This window comes from Oryctolagus cuniculus, chromosome 5 (genome assembly GCF_964237555.1).
Source record: "Oryctolagus cuniculus chromosome 5, mOryCun1.1, whole genome shotgun sequence".
Taxonomy (NCBI): Eukaryota; Metazoa; Chordata; class Mammalia; order Lagomorpha; family Leporidae; genus Oryctolagus; species Oryctolagus cuniculus.
In genome coordinates, this window is record NC_091436.1 from 2,025,282 (window position 1) to 2,042,800 (window position 17,519).

At 62.1% G+C, this 17,519-nt stretch overlaps 1 protein-coding gene across 2 annotated transcripts in view; it reads right to left on the reverse strand.

Annotated features, from left to right (window-relative positions):
• Positions 1–15,582: 15,582 nt before the first annotated feature.
• CEP43 (centrosomal protein 43) overlaps positions 15,583–17,519 on the reverse strand; it is a 37,901-nt gene continuing 35,964 nt past the window's right edge. For both annotated transcript variants that reach the window (XM_070074588.1, XM_070074587.1), the window contains one exon: positions 15,583–16,150. In XM_070074588.1, coding sequence (XP_069930689.1) covers positions 16,076–16,150 — 75 coding nt within the window. In that variant the 3' untranslated portion in view covers positions 15,583–16,075. The remainder of the gene's footprint in view (positions 16,151–17,519) is intronic.

A 17,519-nucleotide genomic window follows, 5' to 3' on the forward strand; every position in this document is an offset into this window, starting at 1 on the left:
CGCCCGTCTTACACTCCCACCTCCAAAGCTGGGGGCCAAAGGATGCTTCTCCCTTTAGAAAGTCAGGCTGCTCAGGCATCTCTTTACAGGAACAACAGCTGGCTAAGAACACTCCAGTCCTTGCTTAGTGACGCCTGCCAATGCAGTTTAGCACTTTCCTGTCCAGCCTGGATGCCCTTCATTTATTTTTCTGGCATAACTGCTCCGGCGAGAACCTCCAGCGCGGGACAGGCAAGGACGTCGTTTGTTACCATGTGAATGCAGCCAGTTTGTCGAGTTCCACTTTTTAGAGAATTGAGAGTTTGCAGCTTCGCAGAGAATGAACGCATGTGAACCATTAACTCTTCTTGTCCAAGTCCATGGCGCACCCAAGTGCTGAGGCCTCCTGTACCCCCAGCACAGATGCGTGGCTCGGTGCGTGCGCCCGAGAGCAGTCCTGCCGGTCAATGAGGCCTAACGGTACACGGTGTGCTGTCCACTGAGCGTGACGTTTGCGCGGATTTTCTCATAGATCCCTTCGACCTGCATGACTGACCTAAGAGCTTAGTGGACACATCACTACTAAGGAAACGTTGCATTCAACGTGTGTGCACACGTGTGTATGTGTGTGCGTGTGTGTGTGAACAAGAACTGCTCTCGATGATACGGCAAAGGGAGCGAGAAGATCAATCTTCCCTGATGCCCCAGCACTGTCACGCTTCTTTGTTTGAAAGACAGAGTTACAGAGAGGCAGAGACATGAGACGAGAGAGAGAGGGAGAGAGGGAGGGAGAGAGGGAGAGAGGGAGAGAGAGAGAGAGAGAGAGAGGGAGGGAAAGTCTTCAATCCACTGGTTCACTCCCCAAATGGCCACAGCGGCCAGAGCAGTGCCAATTTGAACCCAGGAGCTTCCTCCAGGTCTCCCACGTGGGTGCAGGGACCCAAGCACTTGGGCCATCTTCCACTGCTTTCCCAGGCCATAGCAGGGCGCTGGATCAGAAGTGGAGCAGCCAGGACTCAAGCCAGTGCCCACATGGGATGCGGGTACTGCAGGCGGCGGCTTTACCTGCTACGCCACAGCGCCGGCCCCCCCGCTTGTTAATTACTTTCCTCCTGTGAATTCCGTAAGACTTCTATTTGATTGAATCCACTAATAAGAAGCACTGTACAGCAATTTCTTTCTATCCATTATCTTTAAGGAAAAAGCAAACAACAAGAAAGCAACTTCAAAGGGACTTGTTCTTGCAAAACACCAGGGACTGGGCAGAGCTTCCCCGAGTCCAGTGTGAATGCGCGCGCGGAAAGGGGGCCGGACGAGCAGCCCGAGAACACACTGGATCTCTATGACCCTGCGCGGGCGCAAATGTCTCAGTGGCTAAACTCACTCAGGCAAAATCCCATCGACTCCACCTGCTTTCTCCTATGGCTCCGCCCACCTCCCCTGGCCTGGGGTCACACCAAAGGTGGTGCTTGGAAGCTGGGGGCAGCATCCCCCCTTCCCCCTCAGCAACACCTGAGCTGGCAAACAGGAGCGGATGTTTAGGGTGATGACACGGAACCGATGAGAGATCCTGAATCAGCCCATCCAGGAAACAGAACTCGCTTCTTTAAAGATCAATCGCTGGGGCCAGCTCAGGCTCAGCCTCAGCCTGCGGCACCAGCACCTCATGTGGGCGCTGGTTCCTGCTCCAGCTGCTCCTCTTCCGACCCAGCTCTCTGCGTACACCCTGAGAAAGCCTGGGCCCCTGCACCACATGGGAGACCCAGAAGCAGCTCCTGGCTCCTGGCTTTGGCCGGGCCCAGCTCCGGCCGTTGCGGCCATTTGGGGAGTGAACCAGTGATGGAAGACCTTTCTCTCTCTGTCTCTCTCTCTAACTCTGCCTCTCAAATAAATAAATAAAATCTTGGAAAAAAAGGAATCATTAAGAGTATTCATTAGGGGAGGGTGCTGTGGCGTAGTGGGTTAAGCCACCTGTGACACTGGCATCCCACATGGGCACCGGTTCAGATCCTGGCTGCTCCACGTCTGACCCAGCTCCCTGCTAACGCACCTGGGAAAGCAGTGGAAGGTGCCCCAAGTGCGTGGGCCCCTGCACCTGCGTGGGAGACCCGGAGGAAGCTCCTGGCTTCAGCCTGGCCCAGCCTAAGCCGTTGCTTTCCTGAGCCCAGCCGTGGACAGCCACCCGCGAGCTGCCAGGACGGGCGAGTAGGGGACACAGGCGTGTGGAGGGCGCACGGGAAACCACGAGGGCTCTGGCCCCGGCTGTCTCAGGGTCAGCGAGGGACTTCCAACACTTCAGGGCCCGGCTGTGCTCTCTGCAACACACACCCCGAGCAGCCCAGAGATCTTCATCAGCTTGCGTTTGAGAAGTGCACTGCGAGGTAGAGGCAGCCTGCTCAACGCTCTCCTACATGTGCACACACACGCAAAGTGCATGTCCATGTGCATGTATGTGCACAAAGTGCATGTCCCATGTGCATGTGCGTGCACACACAAAGTGCATGTCCCATGTGCATGTATGTGTACAAAGTGCATGTCCCACGTGCATGTATGTGCACAAAGTGCATGTCCCACGTGCATGTATGTGCACACACAAAGTGCATATTTCCTGTGCCCGCATGTGCACAAAGTACACATGCCATGTGCATATGCTTGCACACATGCAAACTGCATATGCGTGTACGTACGTGAGCACGCACATGCGAAGTGGGCATGCATGTGCACTCTGACATCCTCAGACCTGGGCCAGGGCACCCGCTGGCCGTACCCAGCCCGAAGCCGAGCATAAGCAAACAGGCGAGGTTCCCAGGAGCTTCCAGGTCGCACGCGAGGAAGGTGAGCACCCAGGGGGGGGGAGGGAGGGGTGCGTGTGGCCCTCAGGAAGCCCGTGGCAGCCACACTGGCTGACACCCGGGGACAGCACACGGCAGCCTGGAACACCAGACCGCGGCCAAGCACAGCCCAGCAGCCTTTGCCGCCCCCGCCCCGGCCTGAGGGCCCCTCTGCTCGCCACCCTCCGTCCCCACCTGACCACGTGAGCCTCTGCGCTTCAGGTGGACGCCACTGTCCTCAGGCAGCGCGCCGAGGCCGAGCGTCTGTGGGGACGGCGAGCAGATACTGCTGTCAGCCCTTGCCAGCGCTCTATCTGCCGTAGAAGCAGCAGAGCAGCCGCCCCACCACCTGGACCTGAGAGGAGACGGGCTGCGTGGGCCACTTTCACTGGGCGCTGCTGCTGGCCTGTGTGGACTGAGCTGAATGAAGCTGAAGGAAACACACCACGGCTTGTTGCTGGAGGGCTCCCTCGGAGGCCACGAGCGCCTGCAGCCGGCCGCTGGGCCTGGGAGCCCCGACCCCGTCCTGTCCTGTCGACTGCATCCTTACAAAGTGCGATCCCGCCCACGGGGACCCCCCCAGCCCAGCCCTTGCAGAATTCTTCTGAATCTTGGGGGAAAACAGGTGCCACTCTCCTGCCCCCTCCAAAGCTCCCTGAGGGCACCAAGAGTCCTGGGGCTCCAACAGCCCCGGGTGAACAGGCAGGCAGAGGCGGGCGGGGGCAGGTGGGCGTGGCGTGGCGTGGCAGAGGTGGGGGCAGGTGGGGCGTGGCAGAGGTGGGGCGTGGCGGGGTGTGGCAGAGGCGGGGGCAGTTGGGGCGTGGCAGAGGCGGGGGTAGGGGGGCGTGGCAGAGGTGGGGCGTGGCGGGGCAGAGGCGGGGGCAGGTGGGGGCAGGTGGGCGTGACAGAGGCGGGGGTAGGTGGGGGCAGGCAGGGCAGGTGGGCGTGGCAGAGGGGGGCAGGCGGGGCAGGTGGGCGTGGCAGAGGCGGGGGCAGGTGGGGGCAGGCGGGGCAGGTGGGCGTGGCAGAGGCGGGGGCAGGCAGGGCAGGTGGGCGTGGCAGAGGCGGGGGCAGGCGGGGCAGGTGGGCGTGGCAGAGGCGGGGGCAGGCGGAGCAGGCGGGGCGTGGCAGAGGCGGGGGCAGGTGGGTGTGGCGGGGTGTGGCAGAGGCGGGGGTAGGTGGAGCCATCTGGAAGTGAACCAGCTCGTGGAAGACTCTCCCTCTCCCGGCCTTTCAAATACAATGAAAATAAATAGTAAGAAATTACTCGAGCTTCAGTTTTTGAATCAGATTTCAGAAGTTTACATCCAGTCAGTCGGCTGCACTCACCTTCCCATTGGAATCAGCCCCTAAAGTCCAGTGGGGGACACTGTCCCCCCATCTCCTTCCTGGGCCCTCCTGGGGGCCAGCTCAGCCTGGGCCACCCTGGGCTCCTACCCTGTAGCTCAGCCTGGGCCACCCTGGGCTCCCCCCCCCACCTCAGCCTGGGCCACCCTGGGCTCTCCCCCCCCAACCTCAGCCTGGGCCACCCTGGGCTCTCCCCCCCCAGCTCAGCCTGGGCCACCCTGGGCTCTCCCCCCCAGCTCAGCCTGGGCCCACCCTGGGCTCCCACCCTGTAGCTCAGCCTGGGCTCACCCTTGGCTCCCCCCCCCCAGCCTGGGCCACCCTGGGCTCCCACCCTGTAGTTCAGCCTGGGCCACCCTGGGCTCTCCCCCCCAGCTCAGCCTGGGCCACCCTGGGCTCTCCCCCGCCAGCTCAGCCTGGGCCCACTCTGGGCTCCCCACCCCCAGCTCAGCCTGGGCCACCCTGGGCTCCTACCCTGTAGCTCAGCCTGGGCCCACCCTGGGCTCACCCTTGGCTCCCCCCCCCCAGCCTGGGCCACCCTGGGCTCCCACCCTGTAGTTCAGCCTGGGCCACCCTGGGCTCTCCCCCCCAGCTCAGCCTGGGCCACCCTGGGCTCTCCCCCGCCAGCTCAGCCTGGGCCCACTCTGGGCTCCCCACCCCCAGCTCAGCCTGGGCCACCCTGGGCTCTCCCCCCCAGCTCAGCCTGGGCCACCCTGGGCTCCCCCCCCACCTCAGCCTGGGCCACCCTGGGCTCTCCCCCCCCAACCTCAGCCTGGGCCACCCTGGGCTCTCCCCCCCAGCTCAGCCTGGGCCCACCCTGGGCTCCCACCCTGTAGCTCAGCCTGGGCCACCCTGTAACTCAGCCTGGGCCCACCCTGGGCTCTCCCCCCCACCTCAGCCTGGGCCACCCTGGGCTCCCACCCTGGAGCTCAGCCTGGGCCCACCCTGGGCTCTCCCCACGCCCAGCTCAGCCTGGGCCACCCTGGGCTCCCACCCTGGAGCTCAGCCTGGGCCCACCCTGGGCTCCCCCCCCCCCCCAGCTCAGCCTGGGCCACCCTGGGCTCCCACCCTGTAGCTCAGCCTGGGCCACCCTGGGCTCCCCCACCCCCCGCAACCCCAGGCTGTCCCTTCGCTCTGCCACGCCGCACGGGCGCAGAGGGAACGGGGACATGCGGCCCAGCATCGAGCTGACAGCAAGGTGGCTCCTTGGGATTCGCCGCAGGAACCGCTCCCAGATCAGGTGCCGGGAAACCTGCTGTCAACCATGAGCAAGCAACAGTCCACGGCGGAGTACTCAGTCACACCTGCACAGCACCCGGCACACACCCTGCACCCTGACCCTCAGCGTGGCTGGAGTCCCCGGCACACACATGACGTGTGCAGGCGCCACGGCAGCACACGGTGGCTGGCGAGGGCCTTGTCTCCGGCCACAGGGGCTGCAAGGACAGCAGAGGCCCTGACTGGAGAGGGGACTCAGTCATCAGAGATCCGCGTTTCAGAGGCTTCCATGAGTCTTAGAAACCGCGGATGACTGAAAACAAAACCACTCGGCGTGATTACGATCTACACCGTCACCCGGCAGCTCAGGAAAACAGGCCGAAACTGCTCTGAGTTCACAGACATCTCACCATCAAATCCGGGAACCCCACTCGTCACCAGAGCCAGCTTCCAGTCAAGCTGTGGGAAGTGAGGTGCTCTCCCGGGCCTCCAAGGACTCCCCCGGGGCCCGCCCTCAGACCTCCCGGCCTCTCCGGATTCTGGACTCGAACCAGCACTCTTATGGGATGCCAACACTTCAGGCGGAGGCTTAACCTAGTGCCGGCCCTAACAGATACATCTTAAAACAAAACAGTATGTGGGACCGGAACCAGGCACTCCCACATGGGGTGTGGGACACTCAACTGCTGTGCCCAACAGCTGGCCCTGGGGTTACTTGATGGAAACACTGGGCTGACTCGGCCACTTAAGAGACCTCGGAGATGGGTTCCAAGCCAGGGACAGCACAGGCAGGAACCACAGGACCGGGCTCTCTGGTGCTGACAGGTGCGCCTGAGAACGGCGGGTGGCACAGTGGTAAGCACTAATGAGACAGCAACGAGACAGAATCGCAGGAAACTGGAGTCTGAGTGGGGGATTCATGCCCTGTCACAGCACCTGTCACCTGTACACAGGGACCTGAGCAGGTGAGGCTGCCCGGGCATGGGACCCTGTGGGCACCCTGAGGTGAGGCTGCCCGGGCGTGGGACCCTGTGGGCACCCTGAGGTGAGGCTGCCTGGGCATGGGACCCTGTGGGCACCCTGAGGTGAGGCTGCCCGGGCGTGGGATTGTAGGCACCCTGAGGTGAGGCTGCCCAGGCGTGGGACCCTGTGGGCACCTGCGCAGGTGAGGCTGCCCGGGCGTGGGACCCTGTGGGCACCCTGAGGTGAGACTGCCCGGGCGTGGGACCCTGTGGGCACCCTGAGGTGAGGCTGCCCGGGCGTGGGACCCTGTGGGCACCCTGAGGTGAGGCTGCCCGGGCGTGGGACCCTGTGGGCACCCTGAGGTGAGGCTGCCCGGGCGTGGGACCCTGTGGGCACCCTGAGGTGAGGCTGCCCGGGCGTGAGACCCTGTGGGCACCCTGAGGTGAGGCTGCCTGGGCGTGGGACCCTGTGGGCATGTCCACTGGCCCCGCTCTCCCAGCAGCTTCCTCCTGACTTCGGGGATGTGCTGAGCTGGCTGCGTCTGCGGGTTAGGGTCTGCGACCTTGCTCTGCCCAGTCTGAAGGGCCGGGCGCTCGCTCGCTCGCTCTCAGATTCTGTCCCAACCGGTCTTACGGATGCCCTACCCACCGCAGTAAACTTTGCTACTTTTCTTAAAACTGCTCTCTGTCTCATGCTGAATTCTTTCTTTTTTTTTTTTTTTTAATGTATTTTTTTTTTTTGACAGGCAGAGTGGATAGTGAGAGAGACAGAGAGAAAGGTCTTCCTTTGCCGTTGGTTCACCCTCCAATGGCCACCGCGGCCGGCGCGCTGCAGCCGGCGCACCGCGCTGATCCGATGGCAGGAGCCAGGAGCCAGGTGCTTTTCCTGGTCTCCCATGGGGTGCAGGGCCCAAGCACCTGGGCCATCCTCCACTGCACTCCCTGGCCACAGCAGAGGGCTGGCCTGGAAGAGGGGCAACCTGGACAGAATCCAGCGCCCCAACCGGGACTAGAACCCGGTGTGCCGGCGCCGCTAGGCGGAGGATTAGCCTAGTGAGCCGCGGCGCCGGCCCCTGAATTCTTTCTTGGGTGAAAACAAGAACCCCACGCTACCAACCTCTGCTAGAACCTCTCTCTCTAACTCTGCCTTGCAATGGCCAAGACTGGGCCAGGCCGGAGCCAGGAGCTTCATCCAGGTCTGCCATGTGGGTGCAGGGCCCAAGCACTTGGGCCATCTTCTGCTGCTTTCCCAGACACATTAGCAGGGAGCTGGATCAGAGTGGAGCAGCCAGGACATGAATCAGCACCCATATGGGATGCCGGCTGTGCAGGTGGCGGCTTTACCGGCTGCACCGCAACACTGGCCCCAGATCCCGTTTCCTGCTACCATGCTCCCTGGGAGGCAGCAGACGACGGCTCACGTACTTGGGCCCGGAGTGAGTTCCAGGGCCTGGGTCGTGGCCTGGCCCAGGTCTGGCTGTGCACAGGCATTGCGGGTGACCCAGCAGATGAAGGGTCTTTTTCTTCATCTCTCCGCCTTTCAAAGAACATGAGAATGATTTTAAAAACATTTTAAGTTAGTTCATTATACCCCTTTCCCAGCAGCCTCTTAGACTCCAAGCTTGTCTCAAATCTCTGAGCAGAGACTGGGACTCAGCTGCTGGCTGGTGAGACGCCCCGTGACCCCGCCCTGCGACATCACGGGCACAGCGCTGCACACAAGAGCCAGAAGCCAGCGGGGGCCTCGCGGCCTACGCCTGGAGGTATCTAGGCTTCCAGCCCAGGGTGCCTCTGCCACCCCCTCCAACCGCCGGCAGGAAGCCAGACCGTAGGCTCATGCAGAGGCCAGGACGGGGAGCTCAGGACGAGCCAAGACGCGCACAGCCAGGCCTCCCGGGCTGAGACGCGCAGAACCAGGCCTCCCGGGCTGAGACGCGCAGAACCAGGCCTCCCGGGCTGAGACGTGCACAGAACCAGGCCTCCCGGGCTGAGACGCGCAGAACCAGGCCTCCCGGGCTGAGACGCGCACAGCCAGGCCTCCCGGGGCCGAGACCCGCCCCCAGCCGGCACTCACAGTGAGACTCTCAGCTTCCCCGGCAGCAGGCGGAGACCGAGAGCCACTGTTGGGCCCCGTGTCCCGGGGAGAGCCCAGCGCTGGGCAGAGCCTAACGGTCTCCCTGCAGAGGCCAGTGCCGTGGACAGAGGCTGCACTCGGCCCAGCATCGGGCACAGACCCACCTCCCCGAGACCCCAGGACTGCACAGGGCCTGGTGACTTTGAGCCCCAGGTGTGGTCCCCCGGGGACCTGCCTCTGCCGCCCTCCAACAGCCGTGTGGATGCTGGCATCACAGGGCACTGAGCAGATCCTAGCGGTCCCTGGGCCCAGGTGTGGCCACCCGGGGACCTGCCTCTGCCGCCCTCCGACAGCCGTGTGGATGCTGGCATCACAGGGCACTGAGCAGATCCTAGCGGTCCCTGGGCCCAGGTGTGGCCACCCGGGCACCTGCCTCTGCCGCCCTGACAGCCGTGTGGATGCTGGCATCATAGGGCACTGAGCAGATCCTAGCGGTCCCTGGGCCCAGGTGTGGCCACCCGGGCACCTGCCTCTGCCGCCCTGACAGCCGTGTGGATGCTGGCATCACAGGGCACTGAGCAGATCCTGGCGGTCCCTGGGCCCAGGTGTGGCCACCCGGGGACCTGCCTCTGCCGCCCTCCGACAGCCGTGTGGATGCTGGCATCACAGGGCACTGAGCAGATCCTAGCGGTCCCTGGGCCCAGGTGTGGCCACCCGGGGACCTGCCTCTGCCGCCCTGACAGCCGTGTGGATGCTGGCATCACAGGGCACTGAGCAGATCCTAGCGGTCCCTGGGCCCAGGTGTGGCCACCCGGGGACCTGCCTCTGCCGCCCTGACAGCCGTGTGGATGCTGGCATCACAGGGCACTGAGCAGATCCTAGCGGTCCCTGGGCCCAGGTGTGGCCACCCGGGCACCTGCCTCTGCCGCCCTGACAGCCGTGTGGATGCTGGCATCACAGGGCACTGAGCAGATCCTAGCGGTCCCTGGGCCCAGGTGTGGCCACCCGGGCACCTGCCTCTGCCGCCCTGACAGCCGTGTGGATGCTGGCATCACAGGGCACTGAGCAGATCCTAGCGGTCCCTGGGCCCAGGTGTGGCCACCCGGGGACCTGCCTCTGCCGCCCTGACAGCCGTGTGGATGCTGGCATCACAGGGCACTGAGCAGATCCTAGCGGTCCCTGGGCCCAGGTGTGGCCACCCGGGGACCTGCCTCTGCCGCCCTGACAGCCGTGTGGATGCTGGCATCACAGGGCACTGAGCAGATCCTAGCGGTCCCTGGGCCCAGGTGTGGCCACCCGGGCACCTGCCTCTGCCGCCCTGACAGCCGTGTGGATGCTGGCATCACAGGGCACTGAGCAGATCCTAGCGGTCCCTGGGCCCAGGTGTGGCCACCCGGGCACCTGCCTCTGCCGCCCTGACAGCCGTGTGGATGCTGGCATCACAGGGCACTGAGCAGATCCTGGCGGTCCCTGGGCCCACGTGTGGCCACCCGGGCACCTGCCTCTGCCGCCCTGACAGCCGTGTGGATGCTGGCATCACAGGGCACTGAGCAGATCCTGGCGGTCCCTGGGCCCAGGTGTGGCCACCCGGGCACCTGCCTCTGCCGCCCTGACAGCCGTGTGGATGCTGGCATCACAGGGCACTGAGCAGATCCTAGCGGTCCCTGGGCCCAGGTGTGGCCACCCGGGGACCTGCCTCTGCCGCCCTGACAGCCGTGTGGATGCTGGCATCACAGGGCACTGAGCAGATCCTAGCGGTCCCTGGGCCCAGGTGTGGCCACCCGGGGACCTGCCTCTGCCGCCCTGACAGCCGTGTGGATGCTGGCATCACAGGGCACTGAGCAGATCCTAGCGGTCCCTGGGCCCAGGTGTGGCCACCCGGGCACCTGCCTCTGCCGCCCTGACAGCCGTGTGGATGCTGGCATCACAGGGCACTGAGCAGATCCTAGCGGTCCCTGGGCCCAGGTGTGGCCACCCGGGCACCTGCCTCTGCCGCCCTGACAGCCGTGTGGATGCTGGCATCACAGGGCACTGAGCAGATCCTGGCGGTCCCTGGGCCCACGTGTGGCCACCCGGGCACCTGCCTCTGCCGCCCTGACAGCCGTGTGGATGCTGGCATCATAGGGCACTGAGCAGATCCTGGCGGTCCCTGGGCCCAGGTGTGGCCACCCGGGCACCTGCCTCTGCCGCCCTGACAGCCGTGTGGATGCTGGCATCACAGGGCACTGAGCAGATCCTAGCGGTCCCTGGGCCCAGGTGTGGCCACCCGGGGACCTGCCTCTGCCGCCCTGACAGCCGTGTGGATGCTGGCATCACAGGGCACTGAGCAGATCCTAGCGGTCCCTGGGCCCAGGTGTGGCCACCCGGGCACCTGCCTCTGCCGCCCTGACAGCCGTGTGGATGCTGGCATCACAGGGCACTGAGCAGATCCTAGCGGTCCCTGGGCCCAGGTGTGGCCACCCGGGGACCTGCCTCTGCCGCCCTGACAGCCGTGTGGATGCTGGCATCACAGGGCACTGAGCAGATCCTAGCGGTCCCTGGGCCCAGGTGTGGCCACCCGGGCACCTGCCTCTGCCGCCCTGACAGCCGTGTGGATGCTGGCATCACAGGGCACTGAGCAGATCCTAGCGGTCCCTGGGCCCAGGTGTGGCCACCCGGGCACCTGCCTCTGCCGCCCTGACAGCCGTGTGGATGCTGGCATCACAGGGCACTGAGCAGATCCTGGCGGTCCCTGGGCCCAGGTGTGGCCACCCGGGCACCTGCCTCTGGCCAGGCCCAGCCGAGCATCTTCCATGCCAGCCGGCATCAGCAGTGGCTGCCGGGAGCTACATAGGGCAGGGAGCCCCGCCCCCACTGCATTGCTCCCAGGCTGCCCTGGTGCGGGGTGTGGACGCGGGATGCGGGCTCTGAGCTGGCACGGGCCCAGGAAGAGGTCATGGGCACAGGACTGCCCGCCTGAGGCACTTCCCAACGCACACTGAGCAGCTGCACACTTGGGACAACTTTGAGTTTGGGGAGCAAGACCTGGGCAGAGGGCCCGAGGCAATCCGCCACTGAGGGTGCCGTCCAGTGCCGAGACAGCAGAGGCGTCGGCGGGCTCAGAGGAAACACAGGCTGCTCAGGGTTTCACGGACAGGGCCAGCCCACCAGAACTCGCGCTGTGGTGCGCAGGGCACGCGGCTTGCCAGCCAGCACTGGGAGTCGGCCAGACTGAAACCCGGTAACACAGCGGAACCGAGTCAGGGAGCAAAGACAGGCTGCTGGAAAGCTGTCGGAGGGAGACGAGAACGGGAGCTCGGAGGCAGCAAGCGCCGGGGAGCCCAGAGCGAGGATTCAGGGGAGCCTGAGAACGCAGAGACGACAAACCCCGGACCCAGAGACGGCCGTCGGGGGCAGGAAGGTCAGTGGTCACCAACCGGGGCCCCCGAGACGCAGTGCAGCCACGCGCTCGGAGGCTGGAGGCGAGCAGCAGGAGGGAGAAGCAAGCGGCGCGTAAAGGGGCCCCCCCGGCCTCCCAGGCGGGGGAGCGGCAGAGGCGTCGACGGCACACAGGGAGACCCCGGCCACAGCGCTTCTCCCCGCGACGCAGCGAGAGCGGGAATCGCAGACAAGCAGGGCCGGGAGGACCCGTCTGCGCCCGGCCCTCTCACGAGGCACGCGAAAGGCTTCTCAAAGAGACGCTTCGAGAGAGTGCCAGGAGGCACGCGCTGCGCACACGGAGTGCGAGTGCTTTACATCTCGACTCAAGACTGGGGACGCGCAATACTGAAAGGTGAACTTTAACACGGAAGACACGGGCGGAGTGGAGCGGTGGAGAGTGTGCTATTAGGGTTTCTCATCTCCAGTTTTGTTGTCTCTGTCTCTAGAATCAATGCTAAGTCGTTATCATTTCAAGATAGCTTGCTTTAGCCCACAAACAGGCTTCCAAAAAAAATGACACAAAGAACTCATTCTTTGAAAAGATAAATGGAAGAATCCTTAGCTAATTAACCAAGAAAACAGGAGGCGAGAGCCACACACACCGACTCAGAGATGGGATGGGACTGCGGCACACGCCACACCACGAAGGGCTGCTGGCTCTCGAGCACCCTGGGGACGAGTCTGACCGCTCCTGCAACTACTGGACTGCATAGTTCTCTACTTGAAACAAGACAGGATCGGCGACGCTTCCCCACCAAGGCATTAAATCACAGAGCAACTTCATCTACCCTGCTGCCCGAGGTAAACATGTGAAGAATACTGGATATGCCATACATATGCATCATTTCTTAATCAAAACAACACTCAGAGTAGCACAAGCAGATCTGTCCAGTCCATCTGGGCGGCTGCCGTACCTGAGGCTGGGTCGGGGACAAGCAGGGCACACAGCTCACACTTCGGGCCTGGGCGTCCGGCGAGGGGCCTCTGGCTGGGTCTTCCACAGGGGCCTCTTCAAAGGCACCGACCCCAGCAAGAGGACTCTGTCCTCAGGACCCCTCAGCTCCCAGGCCCCAGCTCCCAACACCGTCTGAATCTGGGGTGCACCTCCAGACCTCAGCGGGTTTTCTATTATCTTGTTTGAGCATCTCAGCCCGACCAGCCACTCACTTTCCTTAAACGTCGGCCTCCTTGCTGACCGCAGACTCATGCAAGAATGAGGGTAACCCAGGGACACAGCCCCCAGAATTTCCTCTGCAGTCTGTGGGAACTGCTGCCTGCACTGCTGGGGGAGGGCTAAAGCGGGGGCTAGTGTGTGCGGCCAGTGAACCGTCCCCAGCCTCCCTCCCACATCCGATCAGGTGGTCCAGGGCCCACAGGGCCGCTCTGCCCTCCTCACACCAGATCCCGGGGGCAGCCCTTCAAACGCCAAGTGCCCACTGCACGACCCCTAGCACCTTGTGCTGCTCCTGCACCCACAGACCAGCAGCTGGGGGCCTCCGCAGGCACAGGGTGGCAACAGCTAACCCCAGAGCTGTGTAGCCCAAAATGTCACCCCACGGCCCCTGGCCAGTCCTCAAAGCCTGTCTACAGCCCCGTCCTACTGAGCGCAGCGGGGGCCGGAGGCTGCTCCAAGAGCTCGGCTTCGAGAAAGTGCCTGTTCCCAGACACGCAACAACTACGAGGGACACGCGGAAGACGGGGCAGCCAGCAGCGGCGAGGGGTGTGCCTCACCTCCACACGAAGACGACACGCCAGCCCTGCGTGCTCCCGTGATGGGACAAGGAGCGGCAAAGCCGACACCCACTCCCGGAGGAGCACCGTGGAGTCCCGCGTGGCCTGGGCCGGCTCGGCTCCGGCACAGGCAGGAGGTAAGAGGTGGTGGGGTGCGGCCCGCATCGGCACAGCCAGCCGCTGGTTCTCACGGCACACGAATGAACACGAGGTACAGAACAGAAACAAGGAAACGCTTTTTATTCATCTGCAGTTATCAGTAAAATCAAAGACCTGGCGTTTTCCAAACTCCACTGTGATACAGGTCACCAGAAAATGCGCTTTGGGGGTGACTGCTTCAGTGTCTGGTTTCTAACAAAAGGAGAACAGTAATGACATGGAACGCCGTCACCTTGCCCGTCGGCCAGACCATCAGAGTGCGGTGCAGTAACTCTTCCACGCTGACTCCAGGTCGTTCACGATTCAACAGGATGCTTGCAGCTGCTGTGCCCCCCGCCCAGGGAGCAGCAGCAGGGCGCACAGGACAATGACGAATTCCACACACTGCTCTCCCCAGTTCCCCCAAATTAAAGGCCATCTCCTGCTATGCTATCCAACCAATCCACTAACATCTAGCACCCATCAAACAAAAATAAATCACGCCGCTGACCCAGATCATAGCGGTCAGGACAGAACAGAGCGCTCTCAGAAAGCGACCGTGGACGAGAGGACGCACCCAGCGCTGTCCGTGCACATGCGACAGGTGACGCAGCCAGGAGCGTCCGGCTGCCGCGCTCCGTGCTCCTTCCTCTCGACGGCTACAGCTTGGCTTCACTGCCACTGCACAACCAGACCGTGACTCTGGACAGCCTTCACAGCTCGGCGTCACCGCCACTGCACAACCAGACCCTGACGCTGGACAGCCTTCACAGCTCGGCGTCACCGCCACGGCACAACCAGACCCTGACGCTGGACAGCCTTCACAGCTCGGCGTCACCGCCACGGCACAACCAGACGCTGAGGCTGGACAGCCTTCGCCCTCACATTTTTATTCCCCCTACATTTTAGGACCCAACAAACGTCCCTGCAACGTTGAGGCTAACATAAGAGAACAACAGGCATCCTGCAGCCACAAAGTCTGCTCACTGAGACCAAAGAATTACACCTAATTTGCTCCTTTTATTAAAAAAGGTAACTCTTAATAAAAATCCATAATTTAATTGAAATTAAAAAATATGAAAGTGTGACACGGTTACACCTTTCCTTATCTATCTGAGGACACCTGCGTCACTCCACCTGCTTTGCCGTCGTGTGGCCTGCATCACAGACGTCAGTGTCTGATCACAGGCGCACGGGCTGCTGGGAAGTCCGTCACACCTACACTTCTAAAGGCTGGGATGAACTTTTACAGTGAAATCAAGACGGTCAAACTGAACATGGTCTTAGGCCATTACTACTATTCCATTCCAATTTGGATTTAATGTAATCAACTGACAGATCTGAAATAAAAGCACCACTTACTGGTTTCAGATGCATTTTGGTATTGAATGTCAAGGCATCTTACAGATAACAGATTCTAACCCATCACTAACGCTGCTGACATGGACCACAGGCGGGACAGCGACTACGAATGCTATTGTTGACAGTTCTCTCTCTTTTTTTTTTTTTTTTTTTTGACAGGCAGAGTGGACAGTGAGAGAGAGAGACAGAGAGAAAGGTCTTCCTTTGCCGTTGGTTCACCCTCCAATGGCCGCCGCGGTTGGCGCGCTGCGGCCGGCGCACCGCGCTGATCCGATGGCAGGAGCCAGGAGCCAGGTGCTTTTCCTGGTCTCCCATAGGGTGCAGGGCCCAAGCACCTGGGCCATCCTCCACTGCACTCCCTGGCCACAGCAGAGAGCTGGCCTGGAAGAGGGGCAACCGGGACAGAATCCGGCGCCCCCACCGGGACTAGAACCCGGTGTGCCGGCGCCGCTAGGCGGAGGATTAGCCTAGTGAGCCGCGGCGCCGGCCAGTTCTCTCTCTTTAAAACAAGCACAACTAAACAGCACACACAAGAGTACTTTAATATAACCTTAATGGTCTAACAAACCTCCCAAATGGAAGGAAATACAGAATGAAGTCGACACAGCAAGTTTACCTTACATCGATATGCTTCCGTGTTAGAGATTCACTCAGTCATTCTGCCAACCACGTGCAGAGCCCCTACTATCAAAACACACTCGGCGGGCGGCTGGTAGGAGCCGCCTCCTGGGGCCGGCTACGCCTGCTCTCACACTCAGGGCTGTGTACACCTGCGGCTCACGGCCCCCCCCCCCCCCCCAAGGTGGTCACAACACTGCGGGGCTGCCCTTCCTGCTCGATTTCCAGAGCCAAATCAGGAGTATGAAACCCTCCACACACGCGCTCACGTAGAAGTATTTTGTTTAGTAAACTGGAAAGTTAACTTCAAAAATATCTGCAGTCTCTGAACGAAGGCACACGGGGCAGACCCTGCAGGGGGCGTCCAGGCCTCAGGTCAGGGGCTTCCTTCCTCGAGGCTACGCCACGTCCTCCAGGTAGTCCGCAACGTCACTCAGCTGGGACACAGTCAGGTCCTGCGTGAGGTCCTCGAGCTTCGTTGTTGAGAGAAAGAAGAGAGTGAAGGTCAGAACTCAAGCGCACGGCTATGATTTAAACATTTCACGCGCTGTTCACTGCTTCCACCTCAGAGAACAGGTGGAAAGACTCAGGTGCTGAGACCCGACCCACAAATCGGGCTACCCTCTGAGCTCCATGCTCTACATTCGTTACATCCTGGGTCCCTGTGGTTCAATCCAAGACTCTGGGAGTAGTGGGAGACTTCATGAACCTCTCCTGGCCGAAGCCCCAGCTGGGACCCTAGCCACAGAAGTCACTCTCTGACTGGTCTCCTCTGAAACTGTGATTTGCCCAGGTAGGAACTACTTCCTCTGCTTTCACGCAGGGCCCTAAGAGCCGAGCTCACGACAGTAACGCCAGACCTGAGCAAGCCAAAGCCTCAGGGGGCCAGCTTCTCCGCAGCCACGGTGACAGAGGGGCAGACAGGACGCCTCTGGGGCTCAGACTCCTGGCACGCCTCGGGTACAGGTGCTACACAAATGAGTGATCTCCGCTTCTGTCTCAACTATGCACGAGGAGAACTAGAAAGTTAACCCTTCTTAGGACATACACACGTTGATTTCTGTAAGCTTCTCAAAGAACAGGTGTGAGAGCCTAACAGGCTAAGGAAGACCTCCACAGCAAGGACAGAAGCGTGGGTCAACACAGAACACCCCCAGCGGGCCCCACTGGTGACCACGGGCACCCATCCGTCTCGATGAGCCACCACCACCACCTCGGGCTGCACCAGGCGACACAGCTGCACAACTCGAGCAGGCAGCACCTCCAGCCACCCTCTGTAGCTGCGAGGCAGCCTCTCGGAAGTCCACCAGCGCCTCAGCTCCCCAGTCACAAGAAACAATACAGCTCCAACTCAGGAGCCATGAGGGGCCGGGGCTGTGGCGGGGCGGGCGTGCCGCTGCCTGAAATGCAGGCATCCCAGATGAGCGCCAGCTCACGTCCCGGCTGCTCCACTTCTGATCCAGCTCCCTGCTGCTGCACCTGGGCCTGCTCCCGTGCTTGGGCCCTGCACCCACATGGGACAGAGCTCCAGGCTCCTGGCTTTGGCCTGGCTCAGCCCCAGCATTTGCTGCCATCTGCGGAGTGAACCAGCAGACGGAAGGTCTCTTGTCTCCCCCTAATTCTACCTTTCAAATTAAGTACATAAAAACTCCTTAAGTATTAAACAATTTCTCTTTAAGAAAAACTGTATGAAGGCTGGTGCCGTGGCTCACTAGGCTAATCCTCCGCCTTGCGGCGCCGGCACACCGGGTTCTAGTCCCGGTTGAGGCACCGGATTCTGTCCCAGTTGCCCCCCTTCCAGGCCAGCTCTCTGCTGTGGCCCGAGAGTGCAGTGGAGGATGG